At 45.2% G+C, this 20,699-nt stretch overlaps 1 protein-coding gene across 1 annotated transcript; it reads right to left on the reverse strand.

Moving 5' to 3' along the window:
* Positions 1-11,879: 11,879 nt before the first annotated feature.
* LOC119406688 (ubiquitin-conjugating enzyme E2 Z-like) lies at positions 11,880-12,434 on the reverse strand. The gene has a single exon (XM_037673420.1). It carries the CDS (start codon positions 12,432-12,434, stop codon positions 11,880-11,882), a length of 555 nt encoding a protein of 184 aa, XP_037529348.1.
* Between the last annotated feature and the right edge of the window lie 8,265 nt (positions 12,435-20,699).

Raw genomic sequence — 20,699 nt, forward strand, 5'->3', positions numbered from 1 at the left:
CATCATAGTTATAGATATAACAGTTTTCTGGTTTACAGGCTGTAGCGCTATGAAAGTATCCGCTTCACGTGGTCATGTAATGCTGCTGTCTAAAATAGGAGGAAATGCGTTGCGATCGCTTATTGGTGGGATAGCTCATTTACTGTCAATCGGAAACAATTTGGGAAAATGGGGGTGCAATAAAATCTACATTTTGAAGGGGGATGTACTAGACGCTCGTCGACATGCATGTTAATAAATCCCCTAAAACTACCCCAGTGGGGACTGCTCCTGCAGTTGTATGGTGAGCGGCGTCAACACGAAGCCGAGCAAATGGGTGGGTGGGGGCAGGGGGCTGCTGTTTCAGTTCCCTTACAGGCATTTCCGTGCGCGGCTGTGTGTTCTTTCGTCCCTCTCCTCTGAAGATTGCGCTATAGTAGCATCTTATGGCAAATGTAAGGAGGATGTGGAGACTAATATATCATCATCATCATCGTCGTCGTCATCATTAGCCTGTCTACGCCCACTGCAGGGCAAAGGCCGCTCCCATGTTCCGCCAATCAACCCGGTCCTGTGCTTTCTGCTGCCACATTATACCTACAAACTTCTTATCTCATCTACCCACCTAATTTTCTGCCTCCCCCTCACGCGTTTGCCATCTCTTGGAATCCAGTCAGTTACCCTAATGACCACCGGTTATCCTGCCCACGTGCTACGTGCCCGGCCCATATCCATTTCTTCTTCTTGATTTCAACTACGATGTCCTTAACCCCCGTTTGTTCCCTGACCCACTCTGCTCTCTTCCTGTCTGTTATGGTTACACCTATCATTTTCCTTTCCATCGCTTGCTGCGTCGTCCTCAATTTAAGTTGAACCCTCTTTGTAAGTCTCCAGGTTTCTGCTCCATAGGTAACACTAAAATATGGTGCATAATGAATGCCGTATGAGCGTACGGCTTTAGTCGTAAGGAACGAACGGAGTCCGCATCTATTATATGGAAAGACCCATACAGCTGTAAGGAATATATCAAAGCGTGATACATACGGACAGATCTGTCCGTACATCCGTATCACACCTACGGATTCCGTTTGTTCAAACGAACGGAATCCGTAAGCGTGATCCGGATGTACGGAAGACATTCATACGTCACACGTGAAAATTTCTTTGCCGCACAAGCAGATATGTAAGATATGTAAGGTAACAACGTTGTCGTCAGCTAGGTAATAATTAAAGTGCGTATTTAGACCACATTTATCCATTAACCGTGCAGCATTTATTTGGAATTATTTATTTACAAATTCTCCTACATTCAGGAGTCCCTCAAATTGAATGTCAAGCGTACATAGGCATGCAAGGAGTATGCGAGGACTGACCTACACTCAGGTGTCCCACAATCTGTATGTCAAGCGAAAATAGGCATTAAGACGGAAAGGCGGGCTAATTTGTTTGACTGCATTTGTGGAAAATTTGCGCACACCACACAAAGACACAAACGACTGCGCTGGTCCTTGTGAACGTTTCCTTTGTGTCTTCGTGTGGTGGGTGCAAATTTTCCACACACGTACATAGGCATGCAAGGAGCTCGCATGCAAGGACTGCCCTACATGCCGGTGTGCCTCAATCTGAATGTACAGCGTACAAGGCCTGCAAGGAGCACTAATTTTTGCACTTCCTAGTTCTCGCTAAATACAGCGACGTAGTGCAATATAGCTCAGTATACGTACGTAATAGTATGTCAGGTGAATTGCAACGAAAGGAATGCCTAAACAATAGCAGTAAACAAAATAAATGCCTGTGTGAAATAGCAGTTAATGCATGACAATAACAACACAAAGCCAAGAAATCACATTCCAAACCTTTAATTCATGGGCGTCGCCAGCAGCCCCCCCCCCCCCCTCAAGATTACCGCCTGCCCCCAATCCCCCTGCTCCCCCCACGAGCAAACATATTCAAAACACGCTGCCTAAGTTCCCAACCTTCCTGTCCCCCTGAAGGAACTCATTTGTGAGTACCTACCCCCCCCTACCCCAGTCAAAAAATCCTGGCACCGTCCCTACTTTAAAACGGTGTCACCCGGGCACTTTCGATCACGGTCAGAGTTCATCCGGGTGAGGTGCTACGGTGCTGCAACACGGTCACTTTAACCGCGATCCCGCCCGATCAGGATCAAGACGATCGCGATCAGCGCATTGCAGTATTACTCCGTGATCGCGATTTGACTGACGTCAGAACCAAGTGCGACACGGATTAGTTTGGACCTTGTAGTAGCGACCATTCTTGATCGCGATCAATTAATCTGATCCAGATTAGCGCTGATCGCGATCAAATGCGCCCGTGTGGCACTGCTGTTAATTAGAGGTGCATAATGGTCAATGCATATAAAATATAGTTTTGTTGGAACTGCGATGCATGATATGATGTTATCTACACGGTAAAAGCAGCGCAATAACACGTTGCCACAAGAAGAACGACGCAAGACAACTTGTCCTGCGTCGTTCTTCTTGTTGTGGTACCGTCTTCTTGCGCTGCTTTTACCATCAAGATAAACCAACTTGCCCAGTTTTGTGCGATATTATCTAATGTGGTTGATCTCTTCCCTTGCTCAATCTGTACAAAAATGTTGCAGAAATGGTCAGGAAATTTTCAATGCAGGAAGAACATGTCAGCCAGAGTTTCATAGCCTCTGCACTTTGAACTTTTGGAGTTCAGTTAGGTCCTTTGTACTGTGCGTCAACATTTCGATACACTACACACCTGGAATGTTCGGAGTAAAAGTGCCTGAATACGCAGGTGTCAAGGCTTCGATAGACTACATGCTCAGAAGATAGACAACTGGAGTTCTAACACACTTGTTATAATCAGTTATGATATATACTCCAGAGGTCAACAGTTTGACCTGCATGCTTGAAAGGTTCTGAGGTGGAATGTTTGATACAATACACACTGTAAAGTTCAGTGTTGGAGTGCCGACATACTTTAGAACTCAAGGATATGATTGGCTACATGAAGAGATGGCTGACTGTTCAATACACAAACATGTTTGTAAGGTTCGGAGGTTCCAGTCTCTATAATTCGGAGGTCGAGTGATCGATACCCTACGCACTGGAAGGTTCACTGTTCAGGTTTCTGCATACTTTAGAGGCCGAGGGTCGATTGGTTCAGCTCCAGGGGATCAACACCCTACATGCTTTGAAGGATAGTGTTCGCGTTTCTACATACGTCGGATGTCGAGGATTCGATACACTGCACATTCGGAAGCTTTCCGGTTGAAGTTTCTTTATACCTTGCAGGTCAAGCTTTTGGCTCCCTAAATGCTTGGAAGGTTTTGCGTTGAATTCCCAGCACATTTACTACAAGTCGCAGGTATTAATTAGAAGGTCGAGGGTTCAATACCCTATGCATATACCCTATGCATATGAAGTTCTACGTCATGGCTCGATTTGGAAAGCGGCAGAGTAGGCCCGATTTGTAAGGGGCGAGCACGTTTGGGTACGTCAAGCTCAAAAGAGGAGCAAAGGAATGTAGATGTATCACAGCCACATTGCATCAAACCACAGTCAGGTGCCTCAATTCTAGATTATCTAAGCACATGCTCAATGTAGAAAAATATAAACACGGCAACTTAGCTCATCATTGTTCTCGTTACGGGTGCGTTCCGTTGTATGTGAAGTCGAGTGTCCTCGCTAAAACCGGGAACAGATCATGCGTGAAATTATAGAAGCTGGCTTGATCGATAAGATTCGTGATAAGTGCGTTAGCACTCCTTTTATAGCTCTTCTTCATAAACAAAAGGGTTTTCTGCGCATGGTGTGATTATATGTTTCTTGTGGCATGTCAGTGCCATAAAATATGTTTCTGCATAAATAAACCAGTTGGAAGTCTGCGCTCGTTTGTCTCTATGTGTCCGTCTGTCGTTTTTGCGCTGCTGTTGTACGATCATGAACAACCAATTAACCCGATTTAAAGCCACCGAATACAGGAATGCCTGGAAGCTCATGCATGTAGCAGCAAAATAAATTCTCGCCCAAATCAAGTTTAAGAACCAAGTAGCGGAAACACTAATTCGCACACACGTAAAGGAAATGCAAGAAGTTCAAAATGCAGTAGAGCTGGATGTTCAAAATGACGAGTCTCTTGTAGTCCCTAAATGTAGCAAGGTCAATTCAATACCACCAAGCGAGATCCGATTTGACATGCTTGCACGTTTTCCAGAGAATGCGCCCCTAAAGCTTCAGATAACATGCCGCAATCCGCGTTACATGCATTTAATGTGAACCGTTTCTCTGCCTTCTAACCAAAACTGGTTTTCTTCATTTTTACTCATATTAGGCCTGATGTACGAAAATGGGTACCGCCATTTTCTCCTCCGAAATTTCAGTTTGTTTTCGTTTTTTCTTCTTCCGAGAAATGTTTCGTGGCCCCAGTATGCTTAAAATAAAGAAGCGCTAGGTGCCGAAACATGTAGATTGCGCAACGAGTGGGTGTATTAAAGGCCAACCAATTATAAAGCGCTCATAAATATTTAATCATCATCAGCAGCAAAATCATCAACAAAGGGAACAGCTGCGTAGTTTCCCGTGTTGCCTTACGGATGCGTAGTGGGCCCTTCGCTTATTCGCAACGGGAATTATGGCGTAGTGGGCACTTAACAATTGTACTTGCAATAGGCATTCTGGGATAATTTTAAACGGTCGATCTTACGCGCACCGTCGTTCGTCTCCTTGCGGCACCGGCTGAGGCATGCAGCGAGAACCGAAGATAGGATAGCATTTGAGAAGGCGATGTGCACGGGTACCGATTACGCTTTCGTGTTCTACTCTTGAAGGTGAAGCTCAACCGTCCTCCACGTATTTTGTGACACATGCGTTAGTTTTTTTTTTTGTACCAGCCACGTGGCCCCTCCCATGAGAACTTTAAGCGTTTCGCCTTAATAATTAAAAAACAAAATAAATAGGGTGAGGACTTCAGCATTGTTCACAATATGAAGCCTAAGAAGACAACGTGGGCATAGAGATTAAGCTTGATCCCTTTAGTACACGAGGTGTGAAAAAAGGTTGCGGGCAGTTTGCACTACGTCGCGCAAAACTTCGCACAGCGAAGCATGCACCTGTCACCGCTCGTACTCCCCGTCGACCCACACGTTTAATGTCGAGATGCGCGGATTCCTCCTCGGGAGTACGCAGCCAGGCTGTGCACTACAGAGCGGAGGTTGCACGCGATGTCTCCCTCGGAGGGCGTGGCTTAGCTACTGCGCATGCGTGGCTTGGCCAGGTGGCGTGGTATCAGGTCGCTAGACGACGCGATGCTTGCTTCCTCCTTCTTTCTATTTTTTTTCTCTCTCTACTTCTTTTTCTCTCTTTCGTTGATGTTCTGTCCCTCCTTTTCTTTCTGTGTTATGCTTCACTCTCTCCTTTCCTCCTTTCCCTCCTACTCTCCATCACATCTCTCCTTCTCACGCTCACTTCCCTTTCTCAACCCCTTGCTACACTATACTATACAAGGCTATGCTATGCTCTGCTAGCGGGCCTGGTTAGTCGAGTGGTTAGGACGCTCGCCTCGTATCAACGGTATTCGGGTTCGAATCCCGGCTCGTGAAGAACTTTTTTCGGCAAGAATTTTTCTTGTTTTCTTTCTTAATAGTTTTCTTTCCGTCTCTCTGTTTGTTTTTCTCTTTCTTTCCTTTTCTCTCTCTCCCTCTCTGCACTCATTCTCAGGTAGGGGCACATACCCATTAAGGTGACGATATTTTTCTGCGATTGACTCACAAGGAATTATTTGCTAAACAACTTCGCTGTTAAAAAAATTGCGTGTAGTTTGCACTAAGTCGCGCAAAGCTTGGCGCAGCGAAGCACGAGCCCGTCGCCTCTAGTATGCGCGGTTTCCCCCTAGGGAGTACGCAGCCAGGCTATGCACGTTAGAGTGGAGGATGCGCGCGATGTCTCCGTCGATGGACGCGGCTTAGCTACTGTGCAAGCGCGACTTAGACAGGTGGTGTCGTATCTGGTCGCTCGACGATCGATGCTTGCTTCCGCTTTCTTTGTATCTTTTTCTCTCTTTTGTTGATGTTCTCTCTGTCTCTTTTTTTCTGTACTTCTTTCGCTCTATTTCTCTCTTTCTCATTCTTTCTGTGCTACGCTTTACTCTCTCCCCTCCTCCTTCCCTCCTCACATCTCTCGTCCTCATGCTCACTTCCCTTTCCCACCCACTTCCTACACCATACTATGCAAGGCTATGCTATAAGAAGAAGAAGAAGAAGAAAGAAAACTTTATTTTCATGAATAGATATATGCGATTACAGGGATTATTTGGACCGATAGCCTAAAGTGGCTAGTGGCCGGTCCAATACAATGTGCAACATAAAAAAAAATGTACAGGTCAGCTTTGAAAAACCAAACAAAAGCAATCATATAAATACAGACAACCAAACAAAAGCAATCATATAAATACAGACAACAAAGTAATACATTTTTTCCTGCAGACATGCATACTTATTAGCTTGCAACTAGCTTGCTATACATAGGCACTTATTAAAAAAGAACAATACAATGAAAATCGAATCAAACACACACATGCTTACATGTCTTGACTCCACAGAAAAAATGATTTACATGCCATGCTGAAATTACGTGCCGTTTTAATCTCTAGGGGGACCGTGTTCCATATTTTTGTTCCATTAAATTGTATTAGTCTTTCTCCGTAAACATTAAAACATTTGGGCAGATTGAAATTACCATTCGAAGCATGTCGCGTATTGCGTTTAGGAATTGAAAAAAGATCAGCAGGCAAAGGTGAATTTCTATTAATTATGTTATTTACTGAAACGGCAATTTTGTAGTCGCGCAACATCGGAACCGAGAGAATGCGTTGTGATTGGAAAATACTACCTACTGATTCACCTTGGCTTATGATTTTCAGTGTACGCTTTTGAAGTCGTTCAAGAGTTTTTAGATAAGTGTTGTACGTCACACCCCACGATTCCAGACAGTAACCTATGTGACAGTGACACAATGAAAAGTAAAGTGTGCGAAGTATAGCTTGTGGAAAATATTGGCGAGCTTTTATTAGCGAATAGCAGCCATAGGCTACCTTTGCGCACACACTCTTTACTTGCTCATGCCAGTGTAAATGTTCATCAAAAGTGACGCCTAAATATTTAAAACAAGGAACTTGTTGAATAGGAGCGTTGTTTATTGTTAGGTTAAGAGATTCAGCGTCAATATGTTTCCTACGAGAGTGAAACACCATGTACTTTGTTTTAGTACAGTTAACAGTCAGCTGATTCCTGGCAAACCATTCCGAAATGTTCGATAAATCGGTCATCGCGTCATTTTGTAGATCTGCTAAGGAGTGTCCTGTGAAAACTAAAACAGTGTCGTCCGCGTACATCAGTGCCCTTGACCTCTGTAGGAATCGCGGGACATCATTGATATAAAGGGAGAACAATATAGGGCCCAAAACTGAACCCTGTGGCACCCCGCATTTAATATAACCGTAAGATGACTTGATGTCACCAATGACTACCTTTTGTTTGCGTGCCGATAAGTAACTAGAAAAGAAATCAAGCGAGTTACCTTTTATCCCATAGGAATGCATTTTTTCCAGTAAAATGGAATGACTAATAGCATCAAATGCCTTTCGTATGTCTAAAAATACTGCTATTGCTATGTTGTTTTCATGAAGCGCGGAATTAATATATTGCGTAAGCATCGAAACAGCAGTTGAAGTGGACCTGTTAGCAACAAAGCCGTGTTGCTGAGGACAAAGTACTTTCTGTTCACCCAGGAAGCGCCTTAATTGCGACGAAATTAGTTTTTCAAGCGTAGTGTTAATACTACTCAGGACAGATATTGGTCTGTAGCTGTCCGGAAGATTCCGATCACCAGATTTGTACACTGGTATTACTTTGGCGGTCTTAAGTATACTAGGATAAGTTTTAGAGGAAAATGCATGATTAAATATATGGCATAAGGGACCACACAAAACATCGATATTCTCCTTTAAAATCCTCGATGATATGGCGTCATGGCCAGCTGCCTTGTTCCCTGGTAACTTCTTAATAACTTGTCGGATGTCATCCTCAGTCACATCACATAGATGGAAATTATTGGTAACAGTACAGGGTGCATTTAAATTCGGCATATGAGCAGGGAACTTCGTCGCAAGGCTGAGACCAATATTAGTAAAGTAATCGTTAAAGTTGTCGGCCACATCGCGAGTTGGATTATCAGGTATAATGCGTTGTTTGCTACCCATGCCAGTGACGTCTTTAACAACCTGCCATATCTTCTTCGTGTTACCATCATTTTTTTTCACTAGGTTGGTATAGTAGCACTTCTTGGATTTTCTTATCATTGCTACTGACTTATTTCTGTAAAACTTAAAATTTTGATGGTAGTATTCATTGCTCCTGTTATTCTTCCATTTGTCGTAGTAAAAATCTTTCAGCTTCAAAACCTCAAGTATATTTCTATTCATCCATGGACATATGGCATGGTCGTAATTTCGGCGCGAACAGTTACGCGTTGATCGTTCAATGGCATCCACAATGCATTGTACAATGTTATCACACTCCACGTCCACGTCTTCATCATAGAGGGCATCAAAATTCGTAGCTTGCAGTAGTCTTTGCACAGAATTATAGTCGACACGTGTTGTTCGTTTAATGGCAGGTATGTCAGGAGCACAAATGTGTTTCTGGGGTAAAAATAGAAAGGTGGGATTGTGATCCGCAATAGCAACAGCGTATACGCCTGCCGATACATCCAAGTCAGCGTTACACAACACGTGATCAATAATCGACTCCGAGTGGTCTGTTATGCGAGTAGGGGATGAAATAACATTTCTCAGATTAACTGATTGTAGCAAAAACACGTAATCGTCACATGTATCTCCAGACAAGTCTATGTTAATATCACCGCAAACAATAACATGCGCTTTAGAGGCCACAATGGGAATCATGGTACTTTCCATCACAGTAATGAAGTCAGCCACACTGGAATTTGGTGGACGATATATTACACCGATGGTAACACCATTCTGAAGATGAATAAAAAGAGTCTCTACCGATGAACTGCAGCATGAGCTATTGCTAAGGTGAACGAAACTAAAACAGTCTTTGATAAATAGCGCCACGCCCCCTCCTCGTGTAGCACTGTTTCTAGGTTGCGACAGCATGACGTAGCCGGGTAGATGAACTGATTCGCTTTCTCGAAGCCAAGTTTCAGTTATAGCGATGACATCATATTTAAACGAGTGCTGTGATAAGTACGAAAGCAGATGATCGAAGTTCTTCTTTATGCTGCGAATATTACAATGTAATACTGCGAAATGATCCTGCTGCAGCCATATGTTTTCAACCTCAGAAAAAGAAAACGCCATTTAAAGATATAGGAAACTCCAGGTTTACAGAAACAAGCAGGGAATCCTCAAACAACTTTGGAAAGATCCTCAGCACATGTGACGTGAAGCACACGTGAATTATCCGCCTTCCGCATCAAAATCTTGCCACCAGTTACCCAGGTGTATTTCCAGTTTTTTTCCCGCTTTGTCTTTAGAGCGGCTGTTAGCAATTCCTTGTTTGCCGGACACAAGTGCTCATTTATGTATACTGGAGATGCGATGCCCTGAAAACCTAAAGCTGTCGTGTTAAGTCGTTGCTTCTTAGCAGTCCTCAGAACATTATCTTTCACAGCTCTCGAGAGAAACCTAACTATGATGTTAGGTGTTGACGCGTTCCTTGATGGCACTCGGTGCACAACGTCTATATCTGTTTCTTTGACTTCAACTTTCAGGCAGGTGGCAAGCTGTTGCATTGTGGAAACCAAGTTTTCTCCCTCCATTACAGGAACTCCCTTTATTTCTAGGTTATTCTGTCTGCTGTATTGTTGAAGAGCAGTGAGTTCCTGTTTTATTTCCTTAATATCCTTGGCGAGGCGACTGTTTTCACTTTTAATCGCGTGGTTTTCTGCTCGCACCGCAGCAAGCTCTTTCCTTGTTTCGCCAAGTTCCTCCTTAAATTGCTCAAAGTGCTCATTCATGAAGTTGATCGACTGTCTAAGAGTTTGTAGTTCGCCTTCAATAACCTTTGTGATGTCTTTCTTTAGCTCATCATGTTTGGCATCAATTCTAGCAGAAAAATCTGACAAGGCCTTAGCTAGTTCCTTCACAGTAGTGGGCGGCTTATCACCCATAACACCTGTCATTCACTGAGCAGTCCAGGAACTAAGAAGTTAAAGTAGAAATCGTTCACGTACCTGCATAAAGCAAGGTAAATTATTAGCTGTCGTTCAGCCTCGTTGCTGCCTGGACTGCTCGTGAAATGACGGCTGATCCTCGATGGAGCGGTGGTTTTATAGCAGAGCTGTGACGTCACGGTATTTCAGGGGGCGTTGTTCCCGGTTCCGCCCACTTGATTCCTAGTCGCGCTGACCGCTTCCGAAGACACGTGCTGAAACCCAACGAGCGACGGTAGGCCAGAGACGTGGCAACGAAGTGTCGCGGCTTAAGACGTGATCCCGCAGACCTTGCCTGCTTCCACCACCAGCGTTCTGCATAAAGCAAGGTAAATTATTAGCTGTCGTTCAGCCTCGTTGCTGCCTGGACTGCTCGTGAAATGACGGCTGATCCTCGATGGAGCGGTGGTTTTATAGCAGAGCTGTGACGTCACGGTATTTCAGGGGGCGTTGTTCCCGGTTCCGCCCACTTGATTCCTAGTCGCGCTGACCGCTTCCGAAGACACGTGCTGAAACCCAACGAGCGACGGTAGGCCAGAGACGTGGCAACGAAGTGTCGCGGCTTAAGACGTGATCCCGCAGACCTTGCCTGCTTCCACCACCAGCGTTCTGCATAAAGCAAGGTAAATTATTAGCTGTCGTTCAGCCTCGTTGCTGCCTGGACTGCTCGTGAAATGACGGCTGATCCTCGATGGAGCGGTGGTTTTATAGCAGAGCTGTGACGTCACGGTATTTCAGGGGGCGTTGTTCCCGGTTCCGCCCACTTGATTCCTAGTCGCGCTGACCGCTTCCGAAGACACGTGCTGAAACCCAACGAGCGACGGTAGGCCAGAGACGTGGCAACGAAGTGTCGCGGCTTAAGACGTGATCCCGCAGACCTTGCCTGCTTCCACCACCAGCGTTCTGCATAAAGCAAGGTAAATTATTAGCTGTCGTTCAGCCTCGTTGCTGCCTGGACTGCTCGTGAAATGCTATGCTAGCGTGCCTGGATAGCCGAGTGGTTAGAACGCTCGCCTTCGCATCGAGGATACGCGGGTTCTAATCTCGCCTCATGAGAAATTTTTTTCGGCAATAATCTTTCTCTTTCTTTATATCTTTCCGTCTCTCTGTTTGCTTCTCTCCTTCTTTCTCTCTCTCTCTCTCTGTACTCTTTCTCAGGTAGGTGCACAGCGGCACATGCCCGTTAAGATTATGGTAGTTCTCTGCGATCGACTCATAAGGAACGATTTGCTAAACAGTGCCGCTGTTTAAAAAGTCACACGGTTCCTTATGTAGTTGCCTCTGGCACTTGAGGCAATGGAAGCTACCACGTGTTCCTGCAGTGCTTCGACGATCGGACCACCTTTGACCATGTGAAGATGCCATCTGATGACGTCATCATGTGACGGCATAGTCACGTTGATGACGCCCAGATCTTGGTGACCTATGATGTCATATAGGGACATCTTCACATGACTTTTGATTCAATCGTGTGGACATCGACGGTCTCTTGTCGCCTTTGATGATGCATCTAAGGCTTTCTCCTTAATTATTTGCAAGGATGAATCAATTAGCGAGCGCCAGTGGTTCACGAAATTGTTTTATTCCGCCGAGAATTTTGTCACCGACGACTGCACTGTTCACTTCCAGTGGGGTGCCGAACAGTTCACTGAGCTCTCGAACACAGCTTCAAAAGACGGCCCCTAGATCATTGGACTGTATCCTCGTCTCTACATTTGTCTTGAGATTCCTCAGTCGGCCTGCGAGTGCTTCATGGTCGTACATTCCAAGACCACCGCTAAAGGGATTCTTTATTGGGGTGCCGGAGAGGTTGTTGTCCTGGTTCACACACCGTTCGTAATTGGCATAGTTTTCCAAGAAGAGCTTCAACACTTTGCGCTGAAGAGCCGGCGGGTACGAGTAATTGCCCTGAAGGCGGCGTTCCACAGTGCCGCAAACTGATTCTTTGATAACCTCATACCTGACGAACGTGTTGTAGTCCTCTGCTTCCTTTCGGTCATCTTGCTTGTTGGTGTGCCTCTTGAATGGCTGTTCATAACAGGGCCGTTCCGTCAACAGTGACTGAATGGACAGTAGCAGGCTGCTCAAACTCTGAGTAGATGACCACTGGGGACCAGCGTACGTTCCTGAAATGCTCAAGGACACGGTCCCGTTCGTGTAGAAGAACGGATGAAGAGAGGCGCCTCCGCCCGACGTTGTAAAACGAACCTTCGGAGGTGCCATTGGGTACTCCTGGGGACAAAGCAGGTGAAACATTAGCAGGCCGTGCTCGTATGGCGTCCCTCACGGTCCCACAATCAGTGCGTATATGCGTGTGATATCATCTTCTTCTGGGACAGCGTACAGTCCTTCGGGTGGATCGATCGCGAGATCAGCGATGTCTTTCTTGATCCTTAGGAGAGAAGCAGGTGGCTTGTCGTCTTCGCGCTTGAACGGCCCTACAGTTCTGGACCTCCTTCCAGGTGCCGATGCGTTGCTTGCTTGCGTGTTCCTTGTGTTGGCTCTTACCCACTACGGGGGATCAGCCATGAAACCGGCAATTATTTTTAGGGGCGAAGCTCCTTAAGGCGGCACCCGTTCGTCCCTCGTAGTCGTAGTCGTAGTAGTCGTAGTGCGTAACCAGTGTTACGCTTTGACCTCCAAGGTGGTGCCGGTGGGAGATTTTTCCTGTGCGTTGTTGAACAATAAAAAATTCGCAGCGTGCGCGTTAACTAAAAGCCGAATTCTTCTGTCTCTCATTCCCCATTAGCAGCCATTGGCATGTTCCAGTAGGAAACGTTAGTAGAAGTAGAAGTGTAAGTGTTAGCTAAAAGCCGACTACTTCTGTCTCTCATTCCCATTAGCAGCCATTGTTTACCTCCAAGGTAGTGCCTGGTGATATTTCTCCTGTGCGTGATTAAACAATAAAAATTTTGTTCAAAACGCCGTTGATTGATGAAATAAACCAACGAAAGACGCCAGATGTTTTGTAAAAGCAAAACGAAAGAACGCCAGATGTTTCTAAAGCAAAACGAAAAGACGCCAGCTGCTTAACGAAAGACGCCAGATGTTTTATAAAGCAATGGTTTTCTAAACAATGAAACTTCACAGCGTACATGTAAAATTAAAGTGAGCTGCAAGTCGTCATAACTCATCGAACCTTTAGTATAAACGCGCCCGATCTCACGTCGGTGATGATGTACTGGGCAGAATTCACGGAAGATTCACGGTTTACCGATGAACCTCCGCAGCTTCGCCCACTCATCATCATTCACTCCGTGGATATGCTGTGATTTTTTTTAGCTTAAGAATGAGGAATAAATCAATTGCCGAAAAAATAGGCGTAAAATTTACGAATGACTTGTCGATATGTAATAATGAGCAGAATAATACAACAATATGAGAAACAATAAACGGTGCCGTTCAGGAGTAATCTTGGGCGGCTTTTCTTCGATCTTGACAACTCGAAGCGCTCGCTCAATTTCCTTGTTTGGCTGTGTAATCACCACTATGGCACATACCCACTTGGTGGATTAAACATTTCGATGATAACCTCGAGAACCCTTATTGATTTAAAATAATTAAAACATAAAAATGAGATAAGAGCAAATATATTAACGAAATTCTGCAGTTTTTAGCTGTCCAGGGAGCCGTATTCGTCTGAGCAGAACAAATTGGAATGCATATGTGATATTTACGACATTTTTAACTATAGTACGAATATTTAACCCATATATGCCCAGTGTCCTACATTAAGGACGCTTCTTTGATGCACTCTAACATGGCTATTTCTTTAGCTGATGACTAGCGCCACCTACAGCACATCAAGCAGGTCTCATTCTTAACGTGTGCAAGCCTAGACATTGCTTGCTTTTCATGGTGCCACGTGCCTACCGCTTTCTCCGGCAAAATGCGTGCTTTGTGTGAAATGCGTCATGGAGAGGAAGAAGTCCAACGTCGGCGTGCACGTGAAATCTTTCAAGGCTTACCACACCCGCACATAGCACCCCTAATTCCCAGTGTCCTGTATGTATATGACGGCCTGAAGAACAGTGTTGCATTTACCTGGCAGTAAATAAAGAACTTGTGCTTTCTTTTGAGCGTAGAAGTACACTTTTTGTGAAAAAAAAAAATATCTGTTTTGTCATTTTTTCTGAGTTTGGGCATATATAGGTTAATAAAGCAGAGAGTATAATTGGATATGTTTAGTAGCTTGAATAAAATCGCACAACGCATTAAATACATCCCTGTGGCAATGTTCCAAAGCGGAGGCATCGAAGTGTGGTACAATTTCTTCAGCTAAACTTAAAAATACCTTCGTAAACAGAATAAGTAGAAGCCTTTTCCTAAGCAATGAATATCTTCGACATTATAAAAATAATGTTGAATACTTTCTATTCGCAGAATCGACAGAGAGGCGATATCGCCAGGAGAGCCCTGTGTAAACATAAGTTTACTGGCGAGACACGGCCACGAAATCTCGTTATCATAACTTGAGATTGTCTAGATTGTCTGCACTGAGGCTTCCATCGACATTTTAAGTGCTGATATCTCGTTCATTTCGTTATTGTTTCCATCATATCTGTATAAGTTCGTAATGTGCCATATCTGATCGCTATTATAAATTCAACTACTAGAAGTACTGAAATTACTGAGCCATCCAGCTATGCTCGCGCTCATGAATCAGCCATTCCATTTTTTGTAACCCCTAGTGACCTGGAATGAATGAATGAATTTAATAAAAGTCCGGCAGTTTCCTTCGGGCGAGGCGGGGAAAGAGGGGATTAACCCCTGTCCCGTCCCACTCTCCGTCGATGATGATGGCGTCAGGTGACGGCTCAGAGTCCTTGGACACAGGCGGCATAGCATCTTCGGCTCCCATAATAATTCTAGGAGCTTCAGCTGGAGTGGTTCTAATGTGCGGAATGCCATTTGGGTCATCAAATTAAATAGAACTAACAAGAAAGCCAAGGAAAGTATACAGGATATTATTCGTAATAACTACGATGTAAAATGTCAAGAAAGCAAAGCGGACGAAAATACGACTAGCCGCCGGCAGGGGCCAAACCTGCGACCTTGGAATAACGCGTCTGATGCTCTACCATTGAGCTACGGTGTCGGTCGTTCTCCCGCCCACTTTCTGTGGTATATATGTGTATTTAAAACTTAGGAGTATAAGTCAGCGCCGCTAGTAGCCATGGCGGCGAGTTTGGAGCGCTCTTTTTGTGCCTGCTGGCGTCACGAAGCACGGGATCGTTTTACGAGCTGGCAGCTGACCAATGGTGTCGTGAGCTATCTGAAGCTGTAAGCGCTTAGCTTACCAAAAGAGAAAATGTAATTATAGCCTCCTGAGGCCCACAGTAAATTTAGGGTCACTCATTTTTTTAAGGTTGCAGAAATGCTTTTTCCGAGTGCAAAGGTGAACTGTGTCACGTAGTTTTTTTGCATGTGATGTTGCTTGGCCGCAGCACAGAGGGTAAGGCGTAGTTGAACCCAGTGACCGGTGTAAGACGTCTCGCAACACAAATATACTGTGATTATTCGCTGATTCACATCCGAGAGGACAAATCTGAATGGTCGTCAGTATTCCAGGCAAAGACGAGTGGGCATTTTCAAAACACCATCGTTCCTTCGTAATGCAATAAAACAACACGTCATGCCCAAAAACGTCGTTTTCATTCCTCAGCCGTCCATTCCGCAGCGAGCAGCATCGTCACTGTCAGTTGGTATCTACAGCGCTTCTTTTACTACAGCCTCCACCACAGAGATAGGGAAGTCAAAAATTTTGAGCACCTCCCTGGGTCTTTTCTGCTGGTCGCGCTTTTAATATTTGTGTAGTTTTAACAATAATACTAATAATATATTATTATTAACCGTAATGTTATTATTATTATTATTATCACTATTAACTTTCATTATAATAAGAAGATAACTACAGCGAACAACGTCTTGTTTTCTGCATAGCGACAATACAGCACACGTGCGTACTGTTGTGTTTCTGCTGTCACTGAGGCGCAATATCCAATATATTGGAAGTACGCAATGCATACAATAACACTACCACGTTTGTTGATCAAACATGCATTTTTCAACATGAAAGTGTTGTACGTCGGGGTCCACAAAATTTGAGTAAGGTTTTTCCGTCACGGATATGACGTTAGTAAAATGGACGCTAGCGGACGAGAAAGAAAAAACTATAAGAAAAAGTTCCGCCGCCGATAATCGAACCTACCACCTCTCAGTACGCGATGGTAAGCGCCCGGCTCACTATCGACTAAGCTACCGAGGCAGATGCACGTCACTCCACAAACGTGCCTTAGCGCTCTCGCAGATTCTCTCTCGCACGGTGCTCTCTGCTGGCGGGGTCCTGTGTGTCTTGTGTGGACAGTTGCTCATTGTCCTCTATGTAATTTGTCAGGCGAGTTAGAGTGACACGCTCTAATAATTTTCCTATACATGACGTCAGGGAAATAGGTCTAAGGTTATGAAGATTTAATTTCTTGCCTGGCTTGGAGTCATTATGATTTTTGCCGTTTTCCATTGTTTTGGTATCTGATCTTTTTCGCAGCACTCGTGCATATATTCGGTGAGGGCCTTGACTGACTTATCATCTAAATTCCTAAGCGTTTTCTTCGTGATTCCACCGGGAACCGGGCCAGATGTTGTATTCAGTTTCATAAGTTCCGATCGTACCTCGGCCTCCATTATGGGTCGGTCTAGAGAATCCTTTTCTTTGCCTTTGTACGAACTTAATTGTTCTTTGTTTGTATCCCCGATGTATCTCTGCTTGATTTCTTGTACTATTTCTTCTTCCGTACCTTTGTATTTGTGTAGAAGTATACTTAAGTTTTGTCGTTGTGCTGTTTTGCTCGCTTCCGAGTCTATCAGACATCTTAGGAGGTTCCATGTTTTGGAGAAACCTATTGTTGTCTGCACAGTTGCTCGGCGTATTTCTCAATATCTTTACTGAGGGTGACAATTTTTTTTCTATGTTTTTGTTGTGCTTTTCTTTTTTTCCACCTTTTTTTCTAGGCTCTTTGCTTCCCACATATGTAGGAGCTTACTCTCCTCTGTGCTCTCTAGTCCTTCTGTCTTTGATATGATGTTAGTTGCCATTTGAATATTTTGCTTAAGCTCTCCTAGCCATTCATCTAAATCTTCGATAGCACCACTTGCTTCCCTCTCCCTGATTTTTCTGAAACTATCCCATGCAATCATATTTAATGCCTTGCCCCCCCCCCCCCCTTTTACGTGGGCCCGCTTTAAAGGTGGTCGCAATAATATAATGATCGCTGACCATATTTTCGTGTGTGTTGAGCTAATATGTTTTGATTATATTCTTAGTAAATGTGAGGTCAGGAGAGGTGTCCTTGGACACGCTGTTTCCGATCCTAGTTGGGAAGAGGGGCCCGCTAACGTAAGTCCCTCCTGTTGGGCGTCAATCCAGAGATTTTTACCTTTGATATGTTCCTTATCATAACTCCAGGCCGCATACGAAGCATTGAACTCCTACTATAACGAGTGCTCGGTTGTTTGTAATGTTTATCGTTTTGCTGAAAAGCGACCTAAATTTGGTATTTTGTCAAGGGCTGCTACATACGTTTAATATAAATAGACTTTCGCCACTCTTCTGCGATGGAACTAACTCAACTAGAACATGATCGACGTCGCAAATTTCCGTATCATGTTCTATCACCGTGACTTTTCTTCGCACGAGCGTTGTTACGGATGTGTTTTAGTCACGGGTTCCATTAGAATTGTAATTCGATAATTTAGCCGTTCCTCCAGTTTTCTCTAAGGCGATGACGTCCGGCGCCTCCTTTCCGTTTATGAACTGTTGTAAGTTTTCCCGTTTCCCGCGATACCCACGACAATTCCACTGCCAAATTGTATACTGATAACGTCGAGCCCTGTTTGGTAACTGGCCCTTCCCCTGTGACTTTGATTACTTCAGTCGCAGTCGGCCGGTTGTATGGTTTAGTATTAGTTTTAACCGGACCTGCTCCTATATGCCTGAAACCTGTTTGCGTGTTCTCCACCGCCGTTAGTCGATTTTTTTATGCTATCTATTCTTTGTTTTATTTCTCCAAGTTGCAACTGCAACCGCGCGAATTGCTGTTGCGTTGCCTTGGTTAGTTCTCCTAACATATTCTCTACTTTCTTTTCTAGGAGCTTTGATATGTCTTCGCTTCCTACGTGAGATATTTCCTCTGCTCGTCGTTTTGCTGCATGCGCTCCTGACGCTTGTGCAGACACATGAGTAAAATTTGAGTGGACGATTGTATGAGGCTAGTTGACTCGCATAGCTGATTTCGCCTGACCTTAGCGTTTTCTTCATTTAGCTGTTTTATTTTGTCCCATTGTTTGCGTTTTCACGATGAGTTGCTCTACCATTTTCTTAACTTGGTTTAGCTCTTGCCCTAGGGCGGACCCTTCTACCACTGCCTCAGACAAACTCCCAGACGGGAGAGATTCCCCGGACACCTTGCCCGCCCATGTGACCGCTGTGCGGCTGCCCCGACCGCCGTCAGGACCCATTCCGGACTCTGCCTGAGGTGACGTCCTTGTGCTTGACTAGGATCTGGGCCGTGACCTGGATCTGTGAGGTGCGGACCTTGATCTAGATCTTGATCTGGGTCCGCGTTGGGTATTTTCTCGTTCCGCTTAGGCGAGTCGCTGGAATGAGCTGAAACGATCCCTGTGTCGTCCTCTTTTGTCTTGGGTGACATAGCCATTTTCTTCCGCTGGATTTTCTGCTTTGTGGGTTTCTCTCCAATTTTGTGTTGTACTGGCGTTCGTCGAAATGTTCATTTCTTGTCGTTTGTCGCGTTGTCGTTGTTGTTGTTTCTCCCACCTTCTCTTCTTGAAAAGATATGGTGTCTTGAATCATTCTTTGCCTTTCTTAGCTGCTGTAAGGTGATCTTTCTCGCAGAGGTAGCACTGTGGGTCACACTGGTGGTTGTCAGTTGGATCGAAAACTCCACCACCGCGACATTTCTTGCTGTCGGGCTGTGGGCAAACGTCCGCCCGATGCCCAACTTTTCCGCATGTAGTGCATGTTTCGTACTGTTTCTTCTAGAGGAAGCACCTATATTCGGCACCACGGTAATAGACAAAGTACGGCACAAAAGACCCTTCAAAAACAATAACAACAGAGTCCGTGAGCCTCATACGTCCTGCATGTAGAATAGTCGGGTTTCTCTTGTTGACCAAGCTCTCCTCTATGTCTTCTTGATTGTCATACATCAGTATTCCGTGTATAACCCCTTCAGATGTATTTTCTGACGCTGTTATATAAGCAGCTGTGGCGTAGCTCGTTTCATTGACTTGGATTTCCTTGATATTGCTGTAGATCTTCGCATTTGCCGGACTGGGCGTGCTCATGTTTATGGTATTCTGTCGCATGTTGATTCTCAGAGTATCTTCTCCAGCAACGCCCGGTTGTATTTTTGTCGCTCGTAGAACGCCGTCTCCGATGAGCGCTACACGCTGTCGCGTCAACTCCAAACCAGCTCCTGGACGTATTACTACCTTGTAATCGTCTTCCGGCAGTTACGGTTCTTTCGGCGCCGGCCGCCGCTGTAGAAAATTCTTGAGCTTTCGAGGCGTCTCCTTGGACACCTCGCCCGCGTTCGTGGCATGTTCCGCGTTTGCCATGCATTTCGCCTTTCTGCGTCATTCATGGGCCACAACCCATCCTTGAGTGTTGTTGTACTGTTCGAGAGATAGCGTCTCCGCGGGCCTGACTTTTCGCCTGGTTGCCGGCGCCTCGATAGCCGAGCGATGGCATAGCTAGGCCTGCGTCGTTATGGGAACTTGAAAGCAGTGTCACGCCTCAAAAAGCTAGGCCCACCTGGTATATCCGGGCGTCCGACGAATCGGCTGATCGTATGGCGACAGCTGTGGTGGTCTTGAATTCTGCGATTGTCTCTATTCCGCCGCAAGAATGAGAAGTTGTCAGAACCCATACGAGAAGCGTCCGATATAAAGTAAACAAAGCTGTCGGAAAAGCACCAAGACAGTGGCGTGTAAATCATGCGGTTCATGAAATGCACCCTACGATTGTCATGCTATGATCTGTCATTCATATTCGTCATACAGTCATGTTTTGTCATATCAATTTTGATATACATCCCATTAACGAAACGGGCAGGAGAGCACAAAGTCGTAGGTAGGTAGGTAGGTAGGTAGGTAGGTAGGTAGGTAGGTAGGTAGGTAGGTAGGTAGGTAGGTAGGTAGGTAGGTAGGTAGGTAGGTAGGTAGGTAGGTAGGTAGGTAAGGTAGGTAGGTAGGTAGGTAGGTAGGTAGGTAGGTAGGTAGGTAGGTAGGTAGGTAGGGTAGGCAGGCAGGCAGGCAGGCAGGCAGGCAGGCAGGCAGGCAGGCAGGACAGGAAGGCAGGCAGGCAGGCAGGCAGGCAGGCAGACAGACAGACAGACAGACAGACAGGTAGGTAGGTAGGTAGGTAGGTAGGTAGGTAGGTAGGTAGGTAGGTAGGCAGGCAGGTAGGTA

Source organism: Rhipicephalus sanguineus, chromosome 10 (assembly GCF_013339695.2).
Source record: "Rhipicephalus sanguineus isolate Rsan-2018 chromosome 10, BIME_Rsan_1.4, whole genome shotgun sequence".
Classification (NCBI taxonomy): Eukaryota; Metazoa; Arthropoda; class Arachnida; order Ixodida; family Ixodidae; genus Rhipicephalus; species Rhipicephalus sanguineus.

Bases quoted from the DNA above. Each gene is read 5' to 3' on its own strand.
- LOC119406688 (XM_037673420.1), bottom strand. From the start codon at position 12,434: ATGGCACCTCCGAAGGTTCGTTTTACAACGTCGGGCGGAGGCGCCTCT.